The sequence below is a fragment of the Aptenodytes forsteri genome, unplaced genomic scaffold, assembly GCF_000699145.1.
Source record: "Aptenodytes forsteri isolate BGI_AS27 unplaced genomic scaffold, ASM69914v1 Scaffold336, whole genome shotgun sequence".
Classification (NCBI taxonomy): domain Eukaryota; kingdom Metazoa; phylum Chordata; class Aves; order Sphenisciformes; family Spheniscidae; genus Aptenodytes; species Aptenodytes forsteri.
The window spans coordinates 389,522-415,142 of NW_008794911.1; the positions used below are offsets into that span (position 1 = coordinate 389,522).

The following is a 25,621-nucleotide window of genomic DNA, read 5'->3' on the forward strand; positions in this document are numbered from 1 at the left end:
AAGCCAATAAGAGAGCAAGACAGAAATGAATTGTTCATGGGAAATATATTTGAATAAACAAGAACTGCCATGTCAGAATACGCTGGTGAGGTTATTCCAAACCCTGTGAGACAGTAAAATCCCTGCACAGCAGGATGGCCGATACTGCTTGTAACAATTTTTCCTATTTAATTTACCCGTGAATGTAAACACTCAGGTTTAAAAATGTGTAATAAATTTTTAAGCCTGTTAAATTCTTGGACTTAGTGATACTTTGTAGAATGGAGATTAATACGCAATGTGCAAAAAAGCATCTCCTTTATTCTGTGTTACAGACTTTCAGTTTAATGAAAGTTCTGTTGGTTTGGAGCTGCAAGAAATATTGAAGTACCCTTCCCTTTACATTATTTTCACTGTTCACTGTTTTGCATCTTTCTGTGATGTTTCTCTCCTGTTTCCTCTCTAGAGAGTATCAACCTTTTTAGTCTGCCCTCAGAAGGGAACATCTCCAAGCCTCTCTCTGTAACCTAGTGGTGGAAAATCTGTATCTTTTTTCCTTGGATAATTCCTGACTGCTTCAGCGAGTTTCAGTTGGTTCCTGAGCCTCAGGGTGCCTCTGATAAGCTATGGAAGCATGTAATTGGGGATGGATGATAGGAAATTGTGGGGATAAAAGAAGAAAAGAAAAAGAGAGAGAGGGGAACAGAATCTCAGGACCTTCCGTAGTGACGAGACGGCTAACTCATGGAAGGCATTTCAAGGAACCATGCCCTCAGGTCAGCCTATGAACCACAGAAAACAAGCTCAGAATATCTTTAGCCCATTTTATTGCTTCATTTAGTACTGAAACGTATTTTATGCACAAATTATTTGTATATTGTCTTATAGCACAGATTGTATTTAAAAACTGTATCTCACAGTTCAAGCAAATGAATCAACACAATGGTTTGTTTCTTCAGGGCAAAAATGGGTACCATAAATTTTGAATTAGCCAAACAGGATTTATGAAAGAAAAATGTAGGTGTTTCACTAAAGATCTGAGATTAAATTTGAGTCACAAGTCTTATGTAATGTTAGACAATGAACAGGAAAAACCTAATTACCTGTAAATGCATTAAAGCACTTCTGAAAACTAAAATTTAAACCCAACCATACTGCCCAGACAAATAAAAGCACAGGAATTCAGCTCTCATCCTTTGACAGCTACGGAAAAGGCAGCAAGTTTAAGTGTGTGCTCCAGGATTGTGACTTCAGCGTGTAGATAATCTGATATGAACAGCTTACTTGCTCTGTACGTTTTTGCTCACATAACAAATCACAGCGTTGTTACAGAGGACAATAAATCCTTAATTCAAACCCCACTTACTTGATCTCTTCCTGATTTGTGTGATGTCATGTGGCGGTCGAGCTGCGTTCTGTACGCAAACGTGTAACTGCACAAGGAGCAACTAAAGTTATCTTCATTTTTTTCATGGCGATATTTAATGTGTTCCTTCAGAGAGGTAAAACGCTTGTACCCTCGATCACAATATGGGCAAGTAAGCAGTTGGGAAAATGCATCGGGCGTTCCTACACAGGAGAGACAATACACCATATTTAAATAAATGTAAGCTCCAAACTTATTACCATCAACAAATATGCTTTACATTTACATATATGACTGTAAGAAAACATGCAGCTGCTAGAAGCTCCATCTGTTTTAGAAAAGGAATAACGATAATTTTTTTTTTCCCACAGGTATTACGTTACTAACTACGGTATGGTACAGTTGCCCCAGCGTACACTGGAGAGAGTCAGTACAATGTGATTACCCAAACCCACACCTCTCATAGCAAGTCTGTTGGACTTCCCAATACAGCACTAGAGCTTCTGCATGTGTATTTCTGATTAAAAAGTGGTCTGAAAATTGTGAAACATGGTTTAAGATCTAGTAATCTTTGTAGATCTGGTTAGCTCAATCACAGGCAATCCTGAAATCCTGTTTACAAATTAATTTGTCTATCACTGAAACATTTAATGGTGATCCTGTTTTCAGTTCCTAAGGAATAAATAATATTTGCAAGCTTCAGAGAATATTTTTTTCTTTCTCTTTACCTAACATAGAATCGTAAGTGAAAAGAGAACTTAAAAAAATAAAGAGTTGAAATGCGGTTTATAATTCTTATACACAGATATGTACCTGTTAGAAGACTGAAGCTGAATATTAATTTCACAAGTCTATTTCTGACAAGTCACCATTTATGAAGTATAACTCCATCTCTTCTTATCAGCATATATTTATCCCCCATATATAGTAACTTATTCTATGCTTGAAAAATTAATTTTTTAAAGGATTGAAAAAAAGCTTTTTTTATAAATTGATAAAAGTGTGTTTAAATAAATGTAGGGTTTGCTGTATTTGATCAAACTATCAATTTATAAGGTGTGGTATCCTCCAATGACGATGCTACTCTTCCATGGTTCAAGGGAAATGGGAAGCAAATTTTGCAAGGATGCACCTATCCACTGTGCTGAGAGAGGGCAGGAGAAGAAGGTGGAAGTTCTTTACTGATTATCATTTTATGCTCTGAAGCACGAGGGGCAAATTTGTACGCATAGTCATTTTAAGCTGCAGAACTATAAGCATTATTAATACTCATAAAATTAACCAGTACTTTAAAAGTACTTCTGAGTTATTTATCTTCATGACCTCTTCCAGCAGTTATCACCATAGATTGATTACATGCTCTATAAAGTAGCAATTCGTTCTGTTTGTGTGGAATTTACTGACTTTATTTTTACTGAACATGCCATTGTTCTTGCACAGTGGAAAAGGAAGAGTCAGACCAGTTTTCATTATTACTAAAACCCACCACCTTCTCTGTCGTATAGGTTCTTTTACACTTGTTATGGTAACAAGCAAGGTAACACTTGTATTGCACTGGGTTTTGTGTTGTTCTACCCCTTTCTGCTTTTCCTGGATTAGCTGGGTTGTCCAAAAATGAACCCATCCCCACACGTGTAGACACGGTGTATTTCCCTTCAATTCTCTTTTTTTCCATCTACAATTCAGTTCACCTGATATAAAGAATACTCCATTTTAGCACAAATACAACTCAGTGGAAATGTCAGAAGCACATTAACTTAAATTTTGTTTCCATTGGAGCAAATGGTGAAATGGCAATGGTTTCCCAAAGCCGCTAAAGACTCCAATTCTCTGTCACTTCTCTTGTCCAATCCCCCAGTTTGGAAGATGTATCTTTAGCAAATTATTTTTGGCATTTTCTGTTCCAAATGATTAAAACAGTGAACATTATTGTTCAGCATCATGATTTTCAGAATACTTCCCTGTGAACTTACTGGGCTAGGTCCAATTTAAATTATTAATACAAACGTGTATTTTTAAAGATTACATGGAAATCATATTGCAAGGCTGTAAAACTAATTTGACAATCTGTGCCACTGCAACCAGAGATTAAAATCTTAAATTAATTAAATGGTAATTTTCAAGATGCTACTGTTGAGCATATATCTTACTTGAATTTTGCAAACTTGTAAAGTAAACCACAAAATACTAGTAATTCAGGTCCTATTTCTGTAGGCATGTACACTTTAAATTTCTCAAATATTTTAATTTACTTATTTTTTTTCTAAAATCTCTAATAACATAAAATCTCTGGAAGAGCAGAACGAAATTGTTAGCATTACCCCTTTCACTGCTCTCCCTTAGACTCCAATACAGTAATACAGCTACAGTGACTTTTTTTGTTCAATTATGTACATTTTTCTTAAGCGACTAGAACACATAAAAACTCCTAATCCTTTATGTAGGATGTTACTTTCTTTTGAACAATCTTAAATACTCCAATAATGGAACACAATCTGGTTGAAACTGCAGTTGTCACAGGTTATGAAAGCTGAACACTTCAGAAAGGAGTGCAGAATGCAAAACCAATCTGAACAGGTTTTGCCTTCAAATATTTCATGATGAAGATGCCTTCAATGTTTCATGATGAAGAAATGAACAAAGTATGAATTCTCATCTCGCTCAGAAGAACATTTTAAGCATCAAACTTCCTTAGAGAAAAAAGACATCTACTTAAAAATAACAACAGGTCATTATTTTTTCACATAAACATTTTCATATAAACAATGTTTCTTTTTTATCCACTGCTGTCTTTTCAGGGGAAAAAAAAAAGCCCGTCATAGACTGGCTACCTAATAAAAGAACTCCTATCTAATAGATCCTTTTGGGCGTTTTGTTTAGAAACGTAAAAAGAAAAGAAACGTTATAACTCCTCCTAAGTTATTCTTACATATAACCACACTATGTTGCTTCACTCCCATTATATTTAATAAATGTTTGTTCTGTTCTTTCATATAACGCTACTGAATGGATTTATGAAAGCTTGAATTTTTATTTCCAGTTACTGGAGGTTATCATTTAGGTACTCATACAACTGAACCCCAGTGCATGTCTTGTTTCACAAAATCAAGCAGTAATGTTTTTTGCATGATGATCCCATCTTCTTATAATTATTTAACTAAGATTTTTTTTTTCCCCAAAGTTACACGTGTATGCATTGTTGTCTTCTAAAACACAACAGAACTTTTGGGTCAAGTAGTTAGTACAATTTATTTCATAAGAACCGAACTGGTGGAATATTTACCATTTTCATCCTGACCACTAGCTTCTGGCGTGCCTTGTCTCTGGTCCTCCTCAGGTGCTTCAGGGTAGATAACAGCTGTATCTTCTTGTTGAAGGAATTCTTCAACATTAGGGTCATGGTTTTGTTCATTTTCTGCATCAGAATCACATTCATCTTCTTTTACTAAGAGTGAAAAACAACACACGACATATGAAATGAAGAGTTTAAAAAGAACATAAATGAGATTCAGTAATTCACATTGCCAAATCACCCTCTATCCAAGGATTTCAAAACTCTTTACAAATGCTAGTATAGGTCAAGCCCTTTAAGATGCAGGAATATGTCAAGTTTTAAAACAGAGAACCTGTGGCATAATGACATTTTAAAATTTGACTAAAACCACAGTTTGCCTCTTCAACTCAGTACATTTTTATCATTTTAGATGTAGCTGTTCCCCTCAAATTCCCTAAAAATCTTAAATGCAACTTTAATTATGATTTAGCCCTTGTAGTTTGAAGGCCAGCTTTACCGTCTTGGCTCCTATGTTTGCAAAAGCAAATTTGCTGCCTTCAAGACATAATTTTTAATGTTATTTAAGACCTGTTCATTAGCACAAGCCCAGAAGATATTTAAACTCTGAATAACAAGTTGGCTGGCTGAAATGCAGAAAACTTGAACTTTGAGTGGCTTGTTCTCTGGTGTTGGAAATGGCTATCAAAAAGGTTTCAGATCTAGTTAACATCCTTCAACGTTTTCCAGTTTAAAACTTAAGAGAACAATCAATGAACAACTGTATTTCAAAGTTAACAATTAATAAATTGTATTGTATAATTGTATAAAAATAAATATTTTACTTAATGTTTGTACAATAAATATTTGCTACCAAGTATTTGCCTAAATACATTGTTCATGGAGTTTACTTTTACCACAGTGGAACATTCTGTGAGACCTCTGCCTGCGGCACACTAAATCATGACAGATCTCCTCCACTATTAATAATGTGTGCTATATTTTTAATAGGAAGGAGAAGTTTTACGATTCATCTCTCAGAGTGTGAATACCTACTCAGTTTACAATTTGACACAATCTTTTTATGACATGAGGCAGTCTCTCACATATAGAGCGTAATGCAATACATAATTGTAGTTCTCCATACTTGTTTGGGGAGATTTGACTTTATAGTAACTAAAAAGAATGTGTGAATCTACAGCTTGAAACATATCAATGTTTAGTTGTTTTTGTTTTTTTTTTTTAAATAAGTCTTACCCTGATAATATCTAACTATTTAGTGTTAAGGGCATTAAAAAAAAAAGTATAAACATTTTTTAAAAAGCTGGATGGGCTATATGTTAAATTTTTTGTCAGCCAGAGAAATAACAAAATAACAAAGCATCTGTTTTTGTTTGGTTCTGAAACTTAAGTACACATTTTATTTTGCCTTCTGGATAATCAGTACAGAGGAGTTGATAATAAGATACAGTATTAGCTTAAGTTTATTTTGGTATATTCCTTGTTAGTTTAAAACACTATCTATTGACCTGTACTTGTATTCTATACAACTACGTGTAAGATGAGCGCTACTCCTTGTTTTGCTCTTAGGAGACGCGGTGCTGCAGCGGCGCTGCGGTCAGGCCTCGCACGAGAGGACTGCTCCGCGTCACTGGTCAGCTACACCTCCGGACCCAGGACATCCGAAAGGAGCCCAGACTATTCTTCCTCAGATAAAACACTGTTTACAACTTACGACCTCAAGCGTGGAAGAGCAAAGCAGTTTATAAAGAGAGGTGGGAGAATTTCAAAGACTTCAGCAGCATAGTCACCTAGTCAAAATCCAATAGCACTTTATGAATAAGGGACTCAGACTAGCAAATACATACCTGTACATCCAACTTCATCTGTCTGAGCTTCAGGCCCCAGGATTTCCTTTGTTTCTTTTCCAGCTGAAATAGTACATTTCACAAAAAGAAGAATGAGTATTTTAAAAAAACCCAAAACAACAAAAAACCCACACAACTTATTTATTTCATCAGCAATTTTTTCCATTTCTGTATTGTTCAGAAGAACTGCATTTAAACACAATGTTCTTTCAAAAATATGGATCGCACACTATTTCAGCAGTGTGTAATCAGTTGAACCACAAAGATATTCCACGGTTAAAGAAACGCAATCTTAAAAGGAAGCCATACTAAACACTAACCAGTATTTGAAGAGAGGTAAAGACAGGGACAGTGTTTCTCCAGCAAATACAGAGTCAGCTACTTAAATAATCCTATCTACAAATGCAGCTGATACACTGGAATATTATTTCCAGAAACCAGAGTATCATAAAACAAATACATTTACATTATTTTCTCCAATTAGCAGTTTTTGGAAATGATTGATAATTTGCTGGTAACGTCTGCAAACAGCTACCTAGTGCGTTCTCTTTCTTTTAAATCGTCTAGAAACCACTTATAGGCTGCGATTGCTTAAACAAACAAGGATTTCAAACACATGTTCCCCACTTCAGATCAACTGTGCGCTACAAAAATGTTTCATGTATCAATTCCAATATTCAGTACGAGTTTGCAGGTACCAGAGGTCCGCAAAACTAACGCTGTGGAGCCTACCTGCCTCCGAAGCTCCACCAGCTCCTGCTGAGCTGCAGCGTTCAAGGACACAGCATGGAAGTTTTAACTCACTACAGGTTGTTGGTTCAAATCAATAAACGGCCCAAGTTGCTCCTAATTTTGGGTAGCCTGGACTGGGAAGCTCCTGTTGGAAAGGCCACTGCTGCCCTTTCTGTCAGTACCTGGCTTGTGGCAGGATTGCATAGGAAAGCTGTGTTGGTCGTTTCACTCCTTTATCAGTAGTATGCTATGCTAATATATGTGAAATTAAAGCATTATTTCATAGTTTTATTATGGAAACCTTAGATGCTTCAGAGGTACTCTGCAGAAAAAGACTCCTACATGATACAGGAGGTTAGACTCCACAATGGCTATGATCTGAAATGGCAACTGTTACACTTTTATTTACCGTACTTCAGTCTACTTCAGTGCAGGGAAAAATCCTCTGGTTTGGCTAGTCAAATCCCCAGAACATTACAGCTTTTTAATTACAGGAGAAGCCGATTTCTCCTTTACATGGAAGATGATAAATTCTAGGAGAACTTTAAGTTCTGAGATAATACCAGCTTCCTCAAAGGAAAAGATTGTTAATTCTGACTACTTTGATAAAATCCCACAGACCCAAAATACCTGCAGATAGTCACAAACAAGAAATGTGCTTAAAAGGAAACTGTAACTCTTAAATCTTACTTTAATTTTAATTGTCATCTAAAAAAACCCCCAAAACAGTCCGTATATTATTGGTCAATACTGGATTGTGAACTAATTATATTTTTGGCTCATGATACCACAGACTTAGTTCAGAATTTGTAAGATGGATGATTGCACGCAATGCAAATTTAAACCCAAAATTTAACTTCTTAAAAACAATCATGATGCAAACCCACTATTTTTCTTTAAAAAGAGTTTGTGATTTTTCTCCATTATGAGGAAGAGGGGGAATATCAGTAAGTTATTGCTCATAGAAATTTAAATTATAGTGTCTCTAGCAAATTCCATTGGCTTCAGTACAAATAAAAGCTATGCTTCCCAAGGGAACGTCAAGGAATTTATGGCATTATAGATTAATCTCTGTGAAGTTAAACACCCTCTCAATTCTAATAATCATAACCTCTGTTTGGTACTGTCTCTTCCCAATATCTAAAAGTGGAGTATAAGACAAGGAGGAGCCCTTTTCCACAGGGGGTGATCTTCCTTAATGCTGTAGGAATAATTAGTAATTTGAAAAATGTTAAGTAGAGCTCCATCTTTACAGCTATGTATGGTCCACATAGGAAGGCAACTTTGCAATTGCGCCCTCAGAAGCCCAATTACCACGCTGCAAATACAGCTGCTGGGAAGCAACGGAAAGGGATGTGATGATGGGGGAACAGATCTTAAGTCACTGTTCGACCAAGTAGAAGTCACAGCTCTGAATTCCAGAAGAAATCTGAGCTACTTGCTGAATGACCGCTTAAATACAGGTCTCCATGAATAGCATCTAGGGCACGAATATCCATCTTGGCATTACATCTGGGCATACCAGCTAATTGTAAAACATGTTCTTGGACTTCTGTATCTCATCATTGCTTATGAGCAACTGCTTAGATACGGTGGGACTTCCTAGAGTTAAATGCTAATGATTTTCAGATCACAGGCAACAGTGTGTACTAGCAGCAAACACGCATGACACAATCACTGTGTCATAGGCTGACTGTAAAGATCTCTGCATGGGTAAGATAACTGATCAAATTTAAACCACTAGCAAAATGGAAATTTTGGTTGCAGGCAGAAAAACAAACTTCACTGAAATTTCCACTACAGTCTTATCTTCAGAGAATGGAATAAATTCCAAAGCCTATCAAAAGAGTTTCTAATTTAATTTCTTTAGAGCTAATTTTCTGATATGCATGTAGCAAGCACTATTTACAGCTTACAGTATTGCCTGGTTGTTCGCGTCTGTGAGTAAAAACTTGATCAAAAAGATGCCACACTGTTTTAGTCTTCCTCCCAAATGAAATTAATACAAAATAGCGCAGCAACCTTCCTCAGCAACCCACCACACTGAAAGAACACAATCCATCTTACAGCACATAGGCTCAACCTAAAATTTTATGAGTTAAAGGAATTTTTGAGTTCCAGGAAGAGCTTAAAGATAAAACATAACTTCATTAATTTTTAAAGGTTATTTCAAGGTCTGGACAATTTTTTTAAATTTTCAGTTTTTCAAAGATATCTTAGTTCCAGGTCTGAGATGTCTAGATTTGCTAAATACTTATAATACATAATAATGCTTTGTAAGTGTATTAATATAATAAGTTAATAAGTTTAACCTTTGTTGTTTTTTTTTTAAATTATAGCGTAGGTTTTACTTCAAACTAAAGCAAAAAAAATCATATTACAGAATCATTGCACACATGAGTGCTGGCACACTGCCAACAACTTGTGCAGGATACACGTGGTTCACTTTTTCAAATCCATATGACTGCTTCAGTTAAACCTCTTGAGATACACACCTTATATTTAAAACACCTGTTCTGAAGGTCTTTTAGAAATTCAGTTAGAATGACTGGAAACGGAAGGAAACTAATCTGATAAAGAAATGTTACGTGTGTTGTTTCTATTCTTGGGCATTTGTGAACAGAATAAATATGCAAAACACTCATTCTGTCAAGTTCAGCTAAACCCAGGAACTTTCAGTACTACTTTACCGATGAAACACAACTTAGTAAAACTGCTGTAGTGTATGTTTTCTAAAAATAATCACCAGTCCTGAAGTTGGTATTAGTGTTGCATGGACACCTACCCCAGTACCTTCCCCTGTATGAGAGAGATCATATATTCAATACCTCTCTCTCCCGATTTCTAATATGCAACCAAGACTGATGGTATGATTTTCAGCTCACACCTTTCCTTCTAGGAAAGCTATAAAAAAGTACATAGTACTTTACTGTAGCAAATCAAAGCTCCATAAAACCTAATGTAGCCTTCATTTTTCTCACGTAGGCATAGCCAGAAATTCAAACGATTTATTTAAAAAAACCTTACTATCAAATAAAAAACCCTCCAGACTGCTACAAAAGAGGCTTCAGAATACATAATTTTTACAGAAGAAATTTATGGTAGTTTGAGCAAGCCTGTATGGCAATTGTTTAATCTTTTGTCTGTCTAACCACTGATGAAAGCCTGTCTTCGTCAGCAACGACCAAGGCAGAGAAAACGTCGCCTACATCGTGATTCTACGATCACAGTAGAATATGGTTCAAGTGCTTCATTTTAGCAAACAAATTTTAAAAGATTAAAAATGGTACATTTGAAATAAGGAGTCAAAAAAGACGTCATTACATGCCTAGACCTCTGAAAAAAACCAGAAGGTTGTCTGAGGCAAGACGCTGTGTCATGACTACCTGTAGGTACATCTCCAGGAAACGTTCAGTCCAAAGGGTCTTGACCCCGCACCTCTGTGAGCCAGTGCTGCTCTTCACTCCCTGTTTTCAGGTTTCCTATACCCATGCTTGAAGGGTTCAAGAAATAGTCTACACACAGCCCATTTTTATGTAACTGCAATTCCTGATAGGTATAGCCTGCAGTAGAGCAAAGATGTTATAGGAGAACTAAGAAAATAACCTACCTAATAATTTAGCTGCAAAATACTCACTTCCCTGCACAGTATACCTTGGCAATAGCAGCTATGTAAAAACAGGCTGAGTTGATGCTATTCTTTGAACTCTCAGCTGCTCTCTCTCAGCTGGATTGCAGTTAGGGACCATATGACTGCTTTCCGTTTATTTAGATGTGAGGTCATGCAATTTGTCTTAAACCACCAGTTTTAACAAGGTGGATGCTAAAGAATTGCGGCTGGAGTTCAGACACAAACAGGGACATGCCAGAAAATATTCCGTATTTTTCAGGGGATTAAGGCCAAATTCCTCAATAAATTCTACTGATTTATACATTTACCCCAATTTGGCTCAAATGTAAGCATGCTGTGTGATATTATGAAACTCAGTATCTGATTCCACAGTAAAAGGCCCATTTCCTGATTGCTTCAAATTTTCAGCTTCTAAAGCTGCTGAATAATATGTACAACATTTACCGCCTTCCAGTGTTTTCAAAATACAGATTCATTATAAGATAGCAATTCTAAAACTAATAATCTAAAGATCATTTTTTCTGGCTATATTTTACAAGGGAAAAGGCAGAAGCAGCTCATAAGAAGAAATTTACATCTGAATGTTATTTTGTTTCATGTTTTTGGCTTAGTGCTTACTCCCCAAGCTGAGCAAACCCTGAAACTTACCGGGAGCTACGGCAGAGACCTGCCACGCAGAAAGACTTGGAAAAACTAAAAGCAAGTAACTAGTCTCTCATCACCCTTAAGAATGCTGCATCTACAGATTTGAAGCTCCTCTTTAACATTGCCAATGGAATGAATGCACCTCTGAATCTGCCTCAAATAATAAATAAAGAACATAACATATATTACAACAAATACATTAGAAAACCTCTTTTTTGATTGTGACTATTACATGTTATTTCAGTAACAGAGTGACCAAAAAAAGTTCTGTTGAATCTTCATTTTAGAAACCTTTCTCTACATAGCATCATCAGTGAAAATGAACATACCTTCATCTTCCCAGCAACTGTTCGTACTCCCTTCTCTTTCACTGTTTTCTGGTAATACTGTATGGTCTGTTGGCAAGTCATCTTCTGGCACGCTAGCATCACAGTCTGCTGCATCAGTTACACTTTCTTCTTCCACTATATGCAATTTATCTTCATCATCTGAATCTGAGTTTGCTTCTACCACGTTATTATAATTGGTGACTGTGGACAGACAAAAAGCAAAATACTGATCAATATACTCTTAATTTACAGCATGGAGGTCCAAAGCTTTCAGTACTGTGGCCAGATGCTATATCGGGGGCATCTCTATGGAGTCACATTGTTATTTCTTCTTGGCTTGTAAGCCACTTGGACGTAATGGCGGCACACAAGGAGACATCTGACAGCTGCTGGGCTTCCACCACTGCTAGGAACTACGATACCTCCCACTTCTGTACACCCAGCATAAGGCTGCACAAGAAAAGGCAGAGGACAACTCCAGAGCTGTCTTCTGGGCCACCCTGAAGCATCAGGCTTCCAACTGGATCTCTCCGATTTGGATACCGGCATTATTGTATGTTTCCTTTAAGAACATTATGGCCTGGTCAATAGTCTGTGAAACACTTAATACTGACAAACAACGTTTTGTTACAGACAGATGTGTATAATGAGGATAGGCTGTATGTATATAGCAAACAGTGGGGCACAGAAGGAACAAAACTGTAGGGAAACAACTGGCACTGAAAACCAAGTGACCCCAGGCTCAGCACACTCCAGAGAGGGTAGCTCAGGCGCTCTTGTCCGGTCCCACGGAGCAAGCCCTTGTCTGCAGTTACGCACACTAGCTGTGCTCACCCAGTTCATCTTCTTGCTGGCTTTTCCTGGAACTGATGCCACCCCTGTGCTCCGGGTATGTGAATGAAGGAGCAATAAATGGGAACAATAAGGAGATTTGATTCAGAAGGGCTAAAGTGCTCCTCATCCAAGATAAAATGCTCAGCAGGATGAATGTGAAAGGAAAAATCTCAGAGGTGACTTAGAAAGGAAATCTTGCATAACGTTTTCCCCAGCTACCATGAAAAGGTAATAACTCTACTTTTTCAGCCTGGAGAACATATTGTGAGAGTCTTGTGGACAAAGGATTACATGACGATATATATGTTTCTGTCATATAGGAGCAGATTATTATTAAAATAGTCTTCATTTGTGAGCACAGAAGATCGGTTACGGCCATTTCAATTTAAACTGTAAGGATTATGTATTAAGAAAAGAATTACTTTCACAATCTGTTGAAATGTCTTGTTGCTCACACTGAATTTAAACTATTAAACATTTATAGCTATATGTGTATTACTTCTTCACTGCCAAGTTTGAACTTCGTAAGAAGTTTGAAATGCTTCAAAATACAGTTTAAGAAAGAGAATAAATTTATCGATGAATAAACTAACAAGAATTGTCTTGGCTGCAGTACTCCTTCAGTGGTTATCAGAATTATACCTGGGAGGCACATAATCACGCTACTTTACGATACCTGCATCCTGTCACTGTTAGCACACGAGAAACCAGACGGATTCTTTCATGTGAAATCCTGCCTATTAAGGTAGATAAATAGCAAACTAGACTCCTGCTCTTCTGAAGTTAGCTTTTTTTTTTTTTTAAAATTTGTGAGCACAGAAGATCGGTTACGGCCATTTCAATTTAAACTGTAAGGATTATGTATTAAGAAAAGAATTACTTTCACAATCTGTTGAAATGTCTTGTTCTGAATTTAAACTATTAAACATTAAACGATTTGATTCAGAAGGGCTAAAGTGCTCCTCATCCAAGATAAAATGCTCAGCAGGATGAATGTGAAAGGAAAAATCTCAGAGGTGACTTAGAAAGGAAATCTTGCATAACGTTTTCCCCAGCTACCATGAAAAGGTAATAACTCTACTTTTTCAGCCTGGAGAACATATTGTGAGAGTCTTGTGGACAAAGGATTACATGACGATATATATGTTTCTGTCATATAGGAGCAGATTATTATTAAAATAGTCTTCATTTGTGAGCACAGAAGATCGGTTACGGCCATTTCAATTTAAACTGTAAGGATTATGTATTAAGAAAAGAATTACTTTCACAATCTGTTGAAATGTCTTGTTACTCACACTGAATTTAAACTATTAAACATTTATAGCTATATGTGTATTACTTCTTCACTGCCAAGTTTGAACTTCGTAAGAAGTTTGAAATGCTTCAAAATACAGTTTAAGAAAGAGAATAAATTTATCGATGAATAAACTAACAAGAATTGTCTTGGCTGCAGTACTCCTTCAGTGGTTATCAGAATTATACCTGGGAGGCACATAATCACGCTACTTTACGATACCTGCATCCTGTCACTGTTAGCACACGAGAAACCAGACGGATTCTTTCATGTGAAATCCTGCCTATTAAGGTAGATAAATAGCAAACTAGACTCCTGCTCTTCTGAAGTTAGCTTTTTTTTTTTTTTAAAAGTAGATATTCTAGTCACTTAAAAATGCATTTAAGCAGGGAAAGCGAGTAACATTATGAACTGACAGGCTACTATCTCATTTCCTTCCAATTCAGGAGAAAAATATCTCAACTAGAACATGCATAAGCATGACAAAAGAGCCTTTTGAATTTAAAACAATCATTCCATGTTTCCATATTTTATACACAGTGTTATTTGAAAAATGTAGTAACGCCCCAGTATTCATGGTATCAACCTCTTCTAAGACAACAAATTTAGGCAAATTGCCTAAATACTAGTATCTGGTCCACTTGAATCAATAAATTGATATTCACTTCATATTCTGTAACTGATTTTGCAAAGTAAAATAGGTACTGTAATAGATGCCGTAACATTGTGTGAAAGAGAAGACACACATGTATTCCCTAACCAAAGCAGAAGAGATTTAGGAATTTATTTGCCTGAGAAATGGTAAATGCAACTTTAAAAAAAGTGTAAGAACAGACAAAAAACAGAAGGAAGTGGAAAAACTATTTTAGCCTGTTGTCTTAACTGGGTTTTACTGTGATGCTTAGATGTAGAGGATTATTAATATAAAACACCAACGTATTTACCTTTGCCACACGCAAAGGAGATCAATAAGAACAGGGATCAAAATTTATAGGTATAAGTTCAGATTTCAGTAATGTAGATCATGAATACTCGATTTTTTAAAAATAAATTTCCTGTTTAGTTTGGGAAATTCAGAGGAATCCCTTAGATTAGATTTAGAGTGGTTTTTATGGAAAACAAAAATATAATCAGAAAGCTTGTCCTGAAGAATTACACTTATGGAGAAAAACCATCTCTTCTTTTCCTCATCATGTATTTTTTGATTTTAAATATAATCTATTCATTATTGCCCTATTTACCTTGAAACATTTTCATATATTCTCACTACACTCACTCATGTGCTAACTCCGCAAAACTTAAAAACTTCTCCATAAAAAGCGAGGAACAAATGGTCTTTGGGATTTCGGCTCCTTCTACCAAAGATCAGTTGTCAACAAGGCAACACAATAAAATCAGCAAGAAATCTGGCTCTATCATTCCTGTTTTCCTCTTACGAAGAGCTTTGGGGGAAATAAACTGCCAAACCTGCATCTAAAAGGGCTCGGCACATTTGGGATGGCCAGGCAACCCACACACCAAACACAGCAGAAAGTCAAGCACTTAAAATGATGGAAACATCCATATATCTATACACAACTGTAACTAAATGATTACATGCTGTTTTCCCTCTACAGGACCCTTGCCTCATCTACTGCAGTGATGGCAAATACACAGGGAACACTCAGTTTTATGGAGTGAACTGAGTATTTGTAGGATCCTGCCTCATTTTTTCAGACTGCAAAGTGATTGCTCACTTTCTATCCCCATCAGCCAGCAGTGTTCTCAAAGCCTCACTTATAGGATGTTAGCTAAAATGGGATTCCTCATTATATATTATATATCATATATTATATAAGACATTATCTATTATATACATTTATATACAATATGTTATAACTATATATTATATAATTACATGATTATAGATTATACATAATTTCCCTACATGGCATTCAGCAGGAATGCTTCAAAACATATAATTAACTGAACTATAGTAGGGTGATGGTATCTCCATTTTACAGAGAAGAAACTGGCTACTTCAAAACCAGAGGATTCTTTCGGCAATCCTGGCATTGCCACGTCAGTGTAAGGCATTTCAGGCCTTACTTTTCAGAGGACTTTGCATTTTTACAGCATTTTATATATTCAAAGCACACTTGTGTTCATTCGAAATGCAGCTGCGCTCAGAGCCCATGTACCTCGGCCTGCATGCCACAGAAACATAGAGATCACCTCCAAACTGACCTTCCAGCATCACATAAAAATTCCTCGAAAGACAGAGAGTAAAATCCAGTCTTTCAGTGGAGCTTTCAAATGCCTTAGAGAGTGCACTTTTGATTCCTGCAGCCCTCTACTTAAATTACTATGCTTTCCAGCAATTAAGGCAAGGGTTCTGGAGGCAACAGCTTCCTTTAATAAACACTCCTGATTCATTCTCTGGGCACCATTCCTCCTGTGAAAAAATTATGTGATCACATAATTAAAGATCTTATCGTTATGCATACATGCAAGGGACAAATTAAAACAGTTTGAACAATCTTCATTCTGACATTTCCCAACTTTTTTTGAATGCTCAACTTTCAAAGTGTTTGATTTCAAAGAACGTATTAGTATTCTTTAATAGAAACGATGGTTAAAAAACAATCAAACCCTGTAATTTACTGTATTTTTAGTTAATTAAAATCCCATTACATGGTACCATACTGATGCCTGCATGGCTGCAAAGCTCAGCTTTAGCAATGCAGATCTGCTCCTGGTGCCCTGTGAGACTAAGGGGTGGTAGCAGGCTGCTATCTTCATTTGCTTCAGACATGTTTTGGCAACACGTTTCACAGCTCTTTGAAAACATTAAAGAAACCCTGGAACTACGGCACCCGGCATCCAACTCCAGGGGTAACTGTCCTCCCCCTCCCCCTTCTCCAGTTCAATCCTAGAGCCAAATTTAGACCTTCCCTATCTGCACATCATTTTGGGTGTTTTCTCTTCTCGTCCTTGATATTTCCTCAGAATAGCCACTACTGAAAGAAGAGGACAACAAGCTCATGAGCCTCGCTTGATGCCTGGCACCACACTAACTGCTGAAGTTGGGAGTAATAAATTTAATTGAACCTTTTTGGATAGAGATTGAAATATACTCAATACAAAAGCAATATGTAGAGACTACTGCTTACAACCTCTGAAAGAAATTAAATGGAATATACATAAATGATAACTTCAAGGGGCTTCTAATTTGGTCAAATATTCCATGCAGAAAATAAAAAACACATGTAAAACCTCGCTTAGAAGAACAGTTACAGCTTTCCAATGAAGTAACTACAAATATTTCAAACTTCAGTAATACCTCCTTTTAGTTAATATAATTTAAAAGTAGCTACTACCTAAACAAAATAATTCAGCCTGGATCACAGAAAACTGGCACAAACAGCAATCAATGTCTCCACAATGAGACACTGCTCTGTGAAAAGCAAGGACAGATAGAGAGGTTACGTCACCCTCGGCCACCACCGCTCCAGGGACGGCCATCAGCAGCAAGGGAGAAGCAGCAGACCACTGAAGAGAATCTTATCTTCAACTGCAAAAGCTAAGTCTGACTCAGATCATGAGCCATGGCTGTAAGCCTCTGAAAACAGGTCACCGGACAAGCACATACGATGTGTAACAGACATACGGGCCTATTCTGTTTACCGTATAGTATATAACCTTAGCATAAAAATGTACATTATTATATTAAACAGTTTCATTATTAATTTCAGCTTTACTTTCACAGATGAATAGAAAAGAAGGCCTCATTTTCAACGTATGTATTACAAATGACACTGAAGACTATTTATTCAAGAAAAATAATTTTTTTATATCATTACTATATATCTTCTGAAATAAAGATGAAATATTCATTAAAAAACAATACATGAAAAATACATCTTATGAACCATAATTACTTCTTTTCCTGTTGATCACTTTCTTGCTACAGTATCCTGATTCGTAAAGAATAAATGAGTATCTGTAGTTGAAGCTTTCATTGCTCTAAGAGTAAATGACTGCAAAATAAATTGCAGAAAATGAGCTTTGCTTTCTGGATTTTTACAGTCCTAAATGCAGAGATGATGTATGATGTTGCACAATTCTAATTAAAAAAGAAATATGTTCAAATGGAATCAGAGATGATGTGATGTTGCACAATTCTAATTAAAAAAGAAATATGTTCAAATGGAATCAGCGATTAAAGAGCTAAAACAGAGAAATATATTATTTTGTTGGTTTAATACAACTAAGAAACCATGATACATATGTCTAGTCAAATTCAAACATGGTATTTACAAGGAAAAGAATCTTTAGTGCTCTGATTTAAAACCAATGAACCCAGGAAATTTAAGGCGAACATTAATATTGCGGTGATTTATGTTCAAATGGAATCAGCGATTAAAGAGCTAAAACAGAGAAATATATTATTTTGTTGGTTTAATACAACTAAGAAACCATGATACATATGTCTAGTCAAATTCAAACATGGTATTTACAAGGAAAAGAATCTTTAGTGCTCTGATTTAAAACCAATGAACCCAGGAAATTTAAGGCGAACATTAATATTGCGGTGATTAAAGACTATGGGACGCGCTGCTTCCATACCATATACTATAATCGGAGAGTTCCCCAAAAGGCAAGTGACCTGGGTAGCAATAGAAGGAAAGCTTCTCAAAAAGCTGGCAGCAGGTACCTGCTTGCCGCTCCCCCACCCAGATCTGCCCTCAGAATCATTAGATGACATGAAAGATGACATTCCCAACACGAAAAATGACCCAATCAAGTTTGTATCACTCAAATTCTGATAGGAATTTACTCATCTTAACAAGAAAAAAAGTATGTGGTGGAGTATGTATTGGAATAATTTGGGATCTGGTGGCAACAGCACAGAACTGCCCTAAAAAGAGGACAAACTTCAACAGAACTAATCTGTAATCTCTAATATGTATTACCAGGATCTAGAAGTGTACAGAGGGAAGGATGCTTTGAACCTGATCTGTTACAATATTTTCTTCAATACTTGCCAGTGGTCACTGTCTTTTATGTAGAGTCTGGTCCAACATTCTTACTAGCTGTCTCTTTTATACCTCTCCATACTTAATCCAAAATCCTACTTACTTCCATTGAAAAAATAAACTTTTAGGAATTTGTGAGTTAATACAAACACCCTTGAATTTTTTAAGATGTTGGACACATGTAACCAACACATTTGAGTTGTGTGGGCTCGGTATCTCAACATTGAAAAGGCTGGAGATCTAGAACAGGTGTGAGGGATTCTGATCTTTTAGAAATCCTACTTCTAAAAGCTCTTCCAAGTTCTAAGAAAAAAACCTGAAAGCTTATTCATGAATGCTGTTAGAAAATAAACCTTTGATTCTACAAACTGGAACAACTCCTGTGCTCTGTGAAGTGCATTCTTGGTTCGTGGATTTCTGCTCTGACAGCCTGCAATCATCTCTTGGAAACGATTTACTCTCTGCCAGCTCAACTGAAAATCTGCACCTATATATTATTTTGCTCTAGTCTTAAAAATATTTTAAGCATAATATATCGCAAAGGCAGAAACCTGATAATTTAGCATTCAGTGTTTTATATTTAGGTTTTAGGGTATACTATTAATTTTATTACTACTCCTGAATGAAATGCCATACTTCTGCCTCTCCACTGATAAGCTGCCCAGTATCTTTACTAAAGTTAGACCTTTATGTTCTTTTCATATTTTTTCTCTCAGTTTAATACATGGACTTGAAATTAATAAGTACCTTCTATGCAATAATGTATACAGAACCATGTTACCATCTGAAGTTGAAACACAGGGAAGATCTTAAGAAAAGGGAAGGCCTATGTTGACGCTTCTCCTAAAATTCTCTGCCTGTTTCCAGTAGTTTTTTGGCTCCTGGGATTCCTAAATGAGACGTGTTGTCTTCATACCTAATAGCCTCATTTTCTGTGAATTTGTCTGGTTACTTTTTGAATTCATGAAAATTTTGGCATCCACATTATTTTGAGGCAAGTAGCTTCACAGCTCTGTGTTGTGGGAAGAATAAGTTTCTTCTGTTGATTTTGAACCTGCTCTGCACTAGATTCAGTAGGTGTCCCATAAATCCTCCCTATTTGTGTCCTCTATGCTGTTCATGATTTTATACACTTCATTGCACAGCCCTCTCTTCCAACATGAAGAGTCCTTGTCCACTTGTTAACTCATGCAGAAGTTGTTCCAGTGATCATTTCTGCTGCACCTCTCTGGACCTCCTTCTGTTCTGCTGCATCACTGTGTTTACGGGGGGGGGAGAGATGACAACCTAGAACTGCACCAAGCATTCAGGATCCACACGCATCATGGATTGGAATAGCAGCATAACAACGTGCTGTTTTCCTCTCTATTCCTTTTCTAATAACGTAAGTCATATTCTAGGACTTTTCTTGACTGCTACAAGTAATTAAACTGACACTACTATTCTTTTCTGTAACCCCAGAAGTGCTGTTCCTGAACGGTAACAATCAGCTCAGAACCCATCACGGGACCCTGCTCCTCCCTCCACATGCATTGCTTCACTTTTATCTACCTAGAATTTTATCTGCCTTACTACTGCTTGGCTATTTGGAAACACCATCATTATTTCCCAAACAAGTACAAGCAACCCTTAGTGAAAATATTCGCTGCTTCCCAATCATGTCAGAGCCTCCATCAGGCAGCAGGGTGACTTCCCGTAGTATCGGGACAGCCAGCAGCACTACAGAGGGGAGTGGAGGTGGTAGAACACATTACATTAGGCAGCTTGTTGAACTCAGTAAAAATACACTACAATGAGATCTCGTTATGTGGAAAGTGTGAGGAAACTGTATTACACTCTTAATTAAAGCATTCAAGAAAAAAAAAAACCACAAAACAAACCACCTCTGCCAGAGATTAGTTTCCGAAATAATCAATTTTAAATTTAATTTAAAAACATACTTGTAATTTTCAGAAAAGTCATTCTGCTTTTAAGAACAGTATATGTGCTGTAACTGTGGAGAATAGAACTATATTTTATATATAAAAGGTTGACTCACTGTTTATTTAGACATATACACACGTGAGCAAGCTCACACAGGAAAAGGGGAACGGGATTCAGTCCTTCCTCTGCCTGAAGGGATCAAACTTACATCTCCCATGTGTGTTTATATAAATATATGAATAGTTGTAAAAACGTAAGTCTAAATATTTGCATGTACCCAGCACATTTCTGATAATTTTGTTTAACTAATAAAAATCTCTTTCAAAATGTTTTTATAGTTCTTAACTGGATACTAATGTCCAGTCAAATGCAGTTTGACACACATTTTGATTGAATATTCCGACACAATAAAACCCATAAAATTCAAGAATCTTAATATGCACTAAGGTATATCATCTCAATGTACTGGATTATTTGGTCTTCTGGTCAACTCAAAGAAACTTTGAGTTCAAAATAAATGCTTTGCAAGTGGACTGCATACTAAAACGTGCTCTAAATGCTGTACCAAAAGTCAGACTGCATGTTTGGCTTGGCTTACACAACACACATTAAAATCAATGGTGTAAATACAAATTTTCTGCTTGTCAATTTTAAATCATTATTTTAAAATCAATCAGTATTTGACACTAAAAACAAACTGACCCTCAATGTTGAATTTTTCTATTGATATGGCAAAGTCTGGAGCAAAGCCCGATGATCTAAGTCAGGACCAGATCCCCAGCATTAGGGTAATGGCTACAGCTCTGGCACTAGACTCTGAGATGACATAAGCGATAGTTGGAGCAAATCTGGCAAACATTCCAGCCTCAGTGATTCAATTTTTTGCTGCTTGCCTTTGTTCATCTGATCATTAGTTTGATTTAGGGTTAACTTAGTCCCATAGGCACAATTATATTGGAACAGGACAGTTTGGTAGTGTACTATTTAGAAATCCAGAAGCAGAAGCAGCTCCAGGTTTCCCAGTGGGGCAGACATGGTGGAGTTTCTGCCACAAAGTTGAATAAAGACAGACAGTGGAGAGCAGCCGGAGAATCTGCTGCTTTGGCTGCTCCTGGCAGGCAGCTGCTTTAGCCAACTACCTGCTTTGCCTATGACTAAGATGAGTTCTGGGCAGAATAATATACGGATTCCCTCCATCCCTCCCAAACTATTCAAACTACATACCTAAGACATTAGATTTTACGTCTGTATCATTTCCGGGATGCTGAGCCCAACACCAAGTCAGGAGAGGGATCCAAAAACAAGTCCCACTGATTGTAAAGGATTTGTAAGAGTTGCTGGTTCTGACGGCAAGGACAGCGAGCTTGTACCCACACTAGCAGGCAGGGTGGTGGAAGAGAAACAGAAATACATGGTGAAACTGCTGACAGTGAGGACTTAATGTTCACACTCTGTGTTTCAGAGTGGTCTCTTAATAAAACTAGCTCTAGTCTGGTCTTCTGGAGTAAATTTTCCTTAGTGGCTGCAACACACTTAAGAGTGCTCCCAGTGCCTATCTTCTCATTTGGTATAAAGAAAAGGCATGCTCCCAAGTCAAAGCACAGTGAGTGGGGACAATCAGGAGATTGACTTCAAAAACACAGTCCTGATCTGAATTACGACACTGAAGGATGTGCACCTGCAGCCAAACACCTGTGGAAGGGACACACACTTCTTGCCTGCAGAGTCTGAAGGATAAAATTTTCCATTGCTCGTTCCACTATAAAAATGATTAAATGTGACTGGCACCAAAATCTCAGCCTGGGGGCTGAGGGTGGGGATGGACCTCTTGGGCCATCTACCCTGTTCCTCCCTCCTACAAGCAACCAGGTCATATACTCCCTTTCACAATTTACTTTTTGAAGGGATCAAGAAATTCTTGACAGACTCCTGAGTGCAGGACATACAAGCAATTGAAAGGAAAGCTATACGTGGTCTTTCCAGACAGCCAAGAGCTTGTGGTGACAGATGCCAGCCAGAACTGGTAACCACCGTCTGTTAGAAATGAAAGTGGATGAGGTTGTGTGACAAAGTTCTATGGATTGAATCCCATACTCCTCAAAGAGTCTGGATCTATACTGCTAACAAACATCCTGACAGAGAAGCTACAATAGCAATGCAGGAAAGCTTGAAAAGGACCTTTGGGAGCCAGAAGAACAATGGTGCAGAAGACATGGATGCCAGTGAGTACCCAGATCACTCAGCACTGCAGTGCAGGGTTATGCAATGGAGCCCTAGAACTGGTACAAGTTGTCATATGCAGTACGCATAGCCCAGTAAAAGAGAGACCACCACCACCTCCTCCCTTTGGGCTGCTTCTTGAATGAAAACCTTTTCTTCCACTCACCTGAAATATCTTAAGACCATAGGCATGGTTGTTCCCATCTGCAGTGCTGATTGGCATCAACTCTGAGCATTACCAAGTATCATCTAGTAAGATGACCTGACCACAGCATCCATACGTGTTTAGGTAACTCCTGAGATTGCAGACGACAAGCTCAGCTGGGGACGCTGGTTTCACACTCATTAGAAAGGATCACCAAAACTACACAGGCAGACCTCTCAACCAGAAGCCTTAGTACAGAGGACCCTTGGGTCACCAAGTGGGAGCTCTTAAAGTAGCCCACGTACCTTATAGTTTTAACTGTCCATCACCTAGGCAATACAATCACAGCAGTTGTACACTGGGATACTATATAAGCCTTTCCTAGAAACACTAGACTCCAAATGCATGTCACTTTGAATGGCTTTCCAGATGCCGTAATGCTACATGTTAAAAAATTATAGAACTTATAAGGGCGGGAAACAACTTTAAAATCAACTCCAGTGCTCATATGAGAATTTATTTGCATGTAGAATTGACATGAGTCCAGAGATTAGTAGAGAGTACACAGACAAGTATTTCAAGTATTTAGTCTTGGTCCAATAATTTGAAAATACAGGAAAACATACGTTTATGTATTTATACATACATATACATACTTACATATATATTTTCAGGTTCGACAGCCTAAAATTAGATTTGGAAATTTATATCTATATATGTATACCTGTATCATCATATAAAAATAATCTGATTTTGAAATATTTCTCTTATTAGGGCTTCTTCAGAAAAGTAACTTAAGAAATGTAATTTTCAGCACGCTGCTTTGAGACTTTTCATTACTCTGCAGCTCTTCTGTGCTAAAAATAGAAGCTTTATAGTTTTGCAAAACGAAGGCTTTCAGTCTTTCAGTGAGACAGAGGGACTTGCAATGGTAATTTCTCTATTGGGTTTGCAAATGATGGTCCTTCTTCTGATCAAAAAGCTAACTATTGTCCGAATATTCTCTCCTAGTCTCTGGATTGATGTAAATTCTACTTGCAAATACGAAAATTCTCAGTGACAGCATAACTTGAAAAATGGTATTATTACAAGGTGCATATAGGTTTGGAAATACTAAAAATGGTCCCATAAGAAAAAAATTAACGTTCAGAAACAAGACAGCCGAAGGTATATGAGGAAATTAACTGTACCCTTTGCCTGTTATCACCATTGTACAAGCCAAGGCTGCAGAGCCTTCTACAAATGAGAACTTAACTCCGTCTGTGTAATTCCATGTCAACTGCTGCTGTCAGGAAGTTTTACAAAAACTTAAATTAAGTTTAATAATTTAAGGAAGTATTTACAAAAACTTAGAGTAGTGAACAGAAAGAACCATATCGCCTCCCAGCATTTTTTTTTAAATCTACCGGAAAAAAATAATTTCAATAATTTCATTACAGCTTTAAACATTCAGCAGGGGAGAAGCCATACCTTGGTTCATTCTTCTCTCTTGCAGCTCCCCCATTTTAAATGCTGTCCCTCAGGTAGCCTCATAAAATGCAGAAAAGTGTTCGCTCATTATAGGTGACAAAACCTCTCCTATGCAATGTGGAAGTTTTACGAAGTATTTATATTTGTAAATGCATGTGGACAAAATAAATATCAAATAGGAGGCAGGGACAGCCATGTAATGTACAGGCAGGAACATTTGACTAAATGTCTGCCCATTTTTCTTCTCCTACAGAACACGCATAATTTTCCCATAAAATTATACGGGCATAAATATAAAATATATAAAATCCTGATGTTTATGATTTTTTAAAGAATCTGAATTTTCAAAGAATATACTCTGGGGACCAATTCTGAGTAGGCAGTAATGATCTAGTCATTCTCTGCTCCAAATTAAAGAGGCAAAAAGTAGAAACCTTTCCCTCATGTTCTATTTCATCCCAGGTAAGTTTGCACTTCTGTCACCAGTATTAGTTTTATAGTCTATCATTTTACTCAGAAGACTGGAAAAACCAATCTACGCATCCGATTGGTGTCCTCACTGCCAAGTACAGTCTGACAGCCGCAATGGTTTACTGCCTCCGAGACAACTGAGTGTGGGGATCATTAAAATTAAGCATGAGATGTATAAGTATCTGAGAAGTCTTCATCTTTTAGTACCTCCAATTACTGAACAACTGGAAACGGTAAACTAAACTGAGGAGAGGCTGAGGAGGAAGTATTTCCATGGGTTACATAGTCTGTTTTACTCTTCAAAAATTATCTGTCCGCTGGTGACTGCACCACTCTGCTCTATGTTCAAAATGCTCTATTTATAAGATGACCACATTGTTTCTACATGGTTCCTACTCCAGATGCTTGACATTTTTTTTCCTTTA

The 25,621-nt window shown here is 37.0% G+C and overlaps 1 protein-coding gene across 1 annotated transcript in view; it reads right to left on the reverse strand.

Annotated features, from left to right (window-relative positions):
- ZEB1 (zinc finger E-box binding homeobox 1) overlaps positions 1–25,621 on the reverse strand; it is a 126,858-nt gene that overhangs the window by 16,926 nt on the left and 84,311 nt on the right. Inside the window, exons 2-5 of the mRNA XM_009275160.2 lie at positions 11,822–12,022; positions 6,485–6,547; positions 4,629–4,790; positions 1,346–1,548 (exon numbers count right to left, since the gene is read on the reverse strand). Coding sequence (XP_009273435.1) covers positions 1,346–1,548; positions 4,629–4,790; positions 6,485–6,547; positions 11,822–12,022 — 629 coding nt within the window. The remainder of the gene's footprint in view (positions 1–1,345; positions 1,549–4,628; positions 4,791–6,484; positions 6,548–11,821; positions 12,023–25,621) is intronic.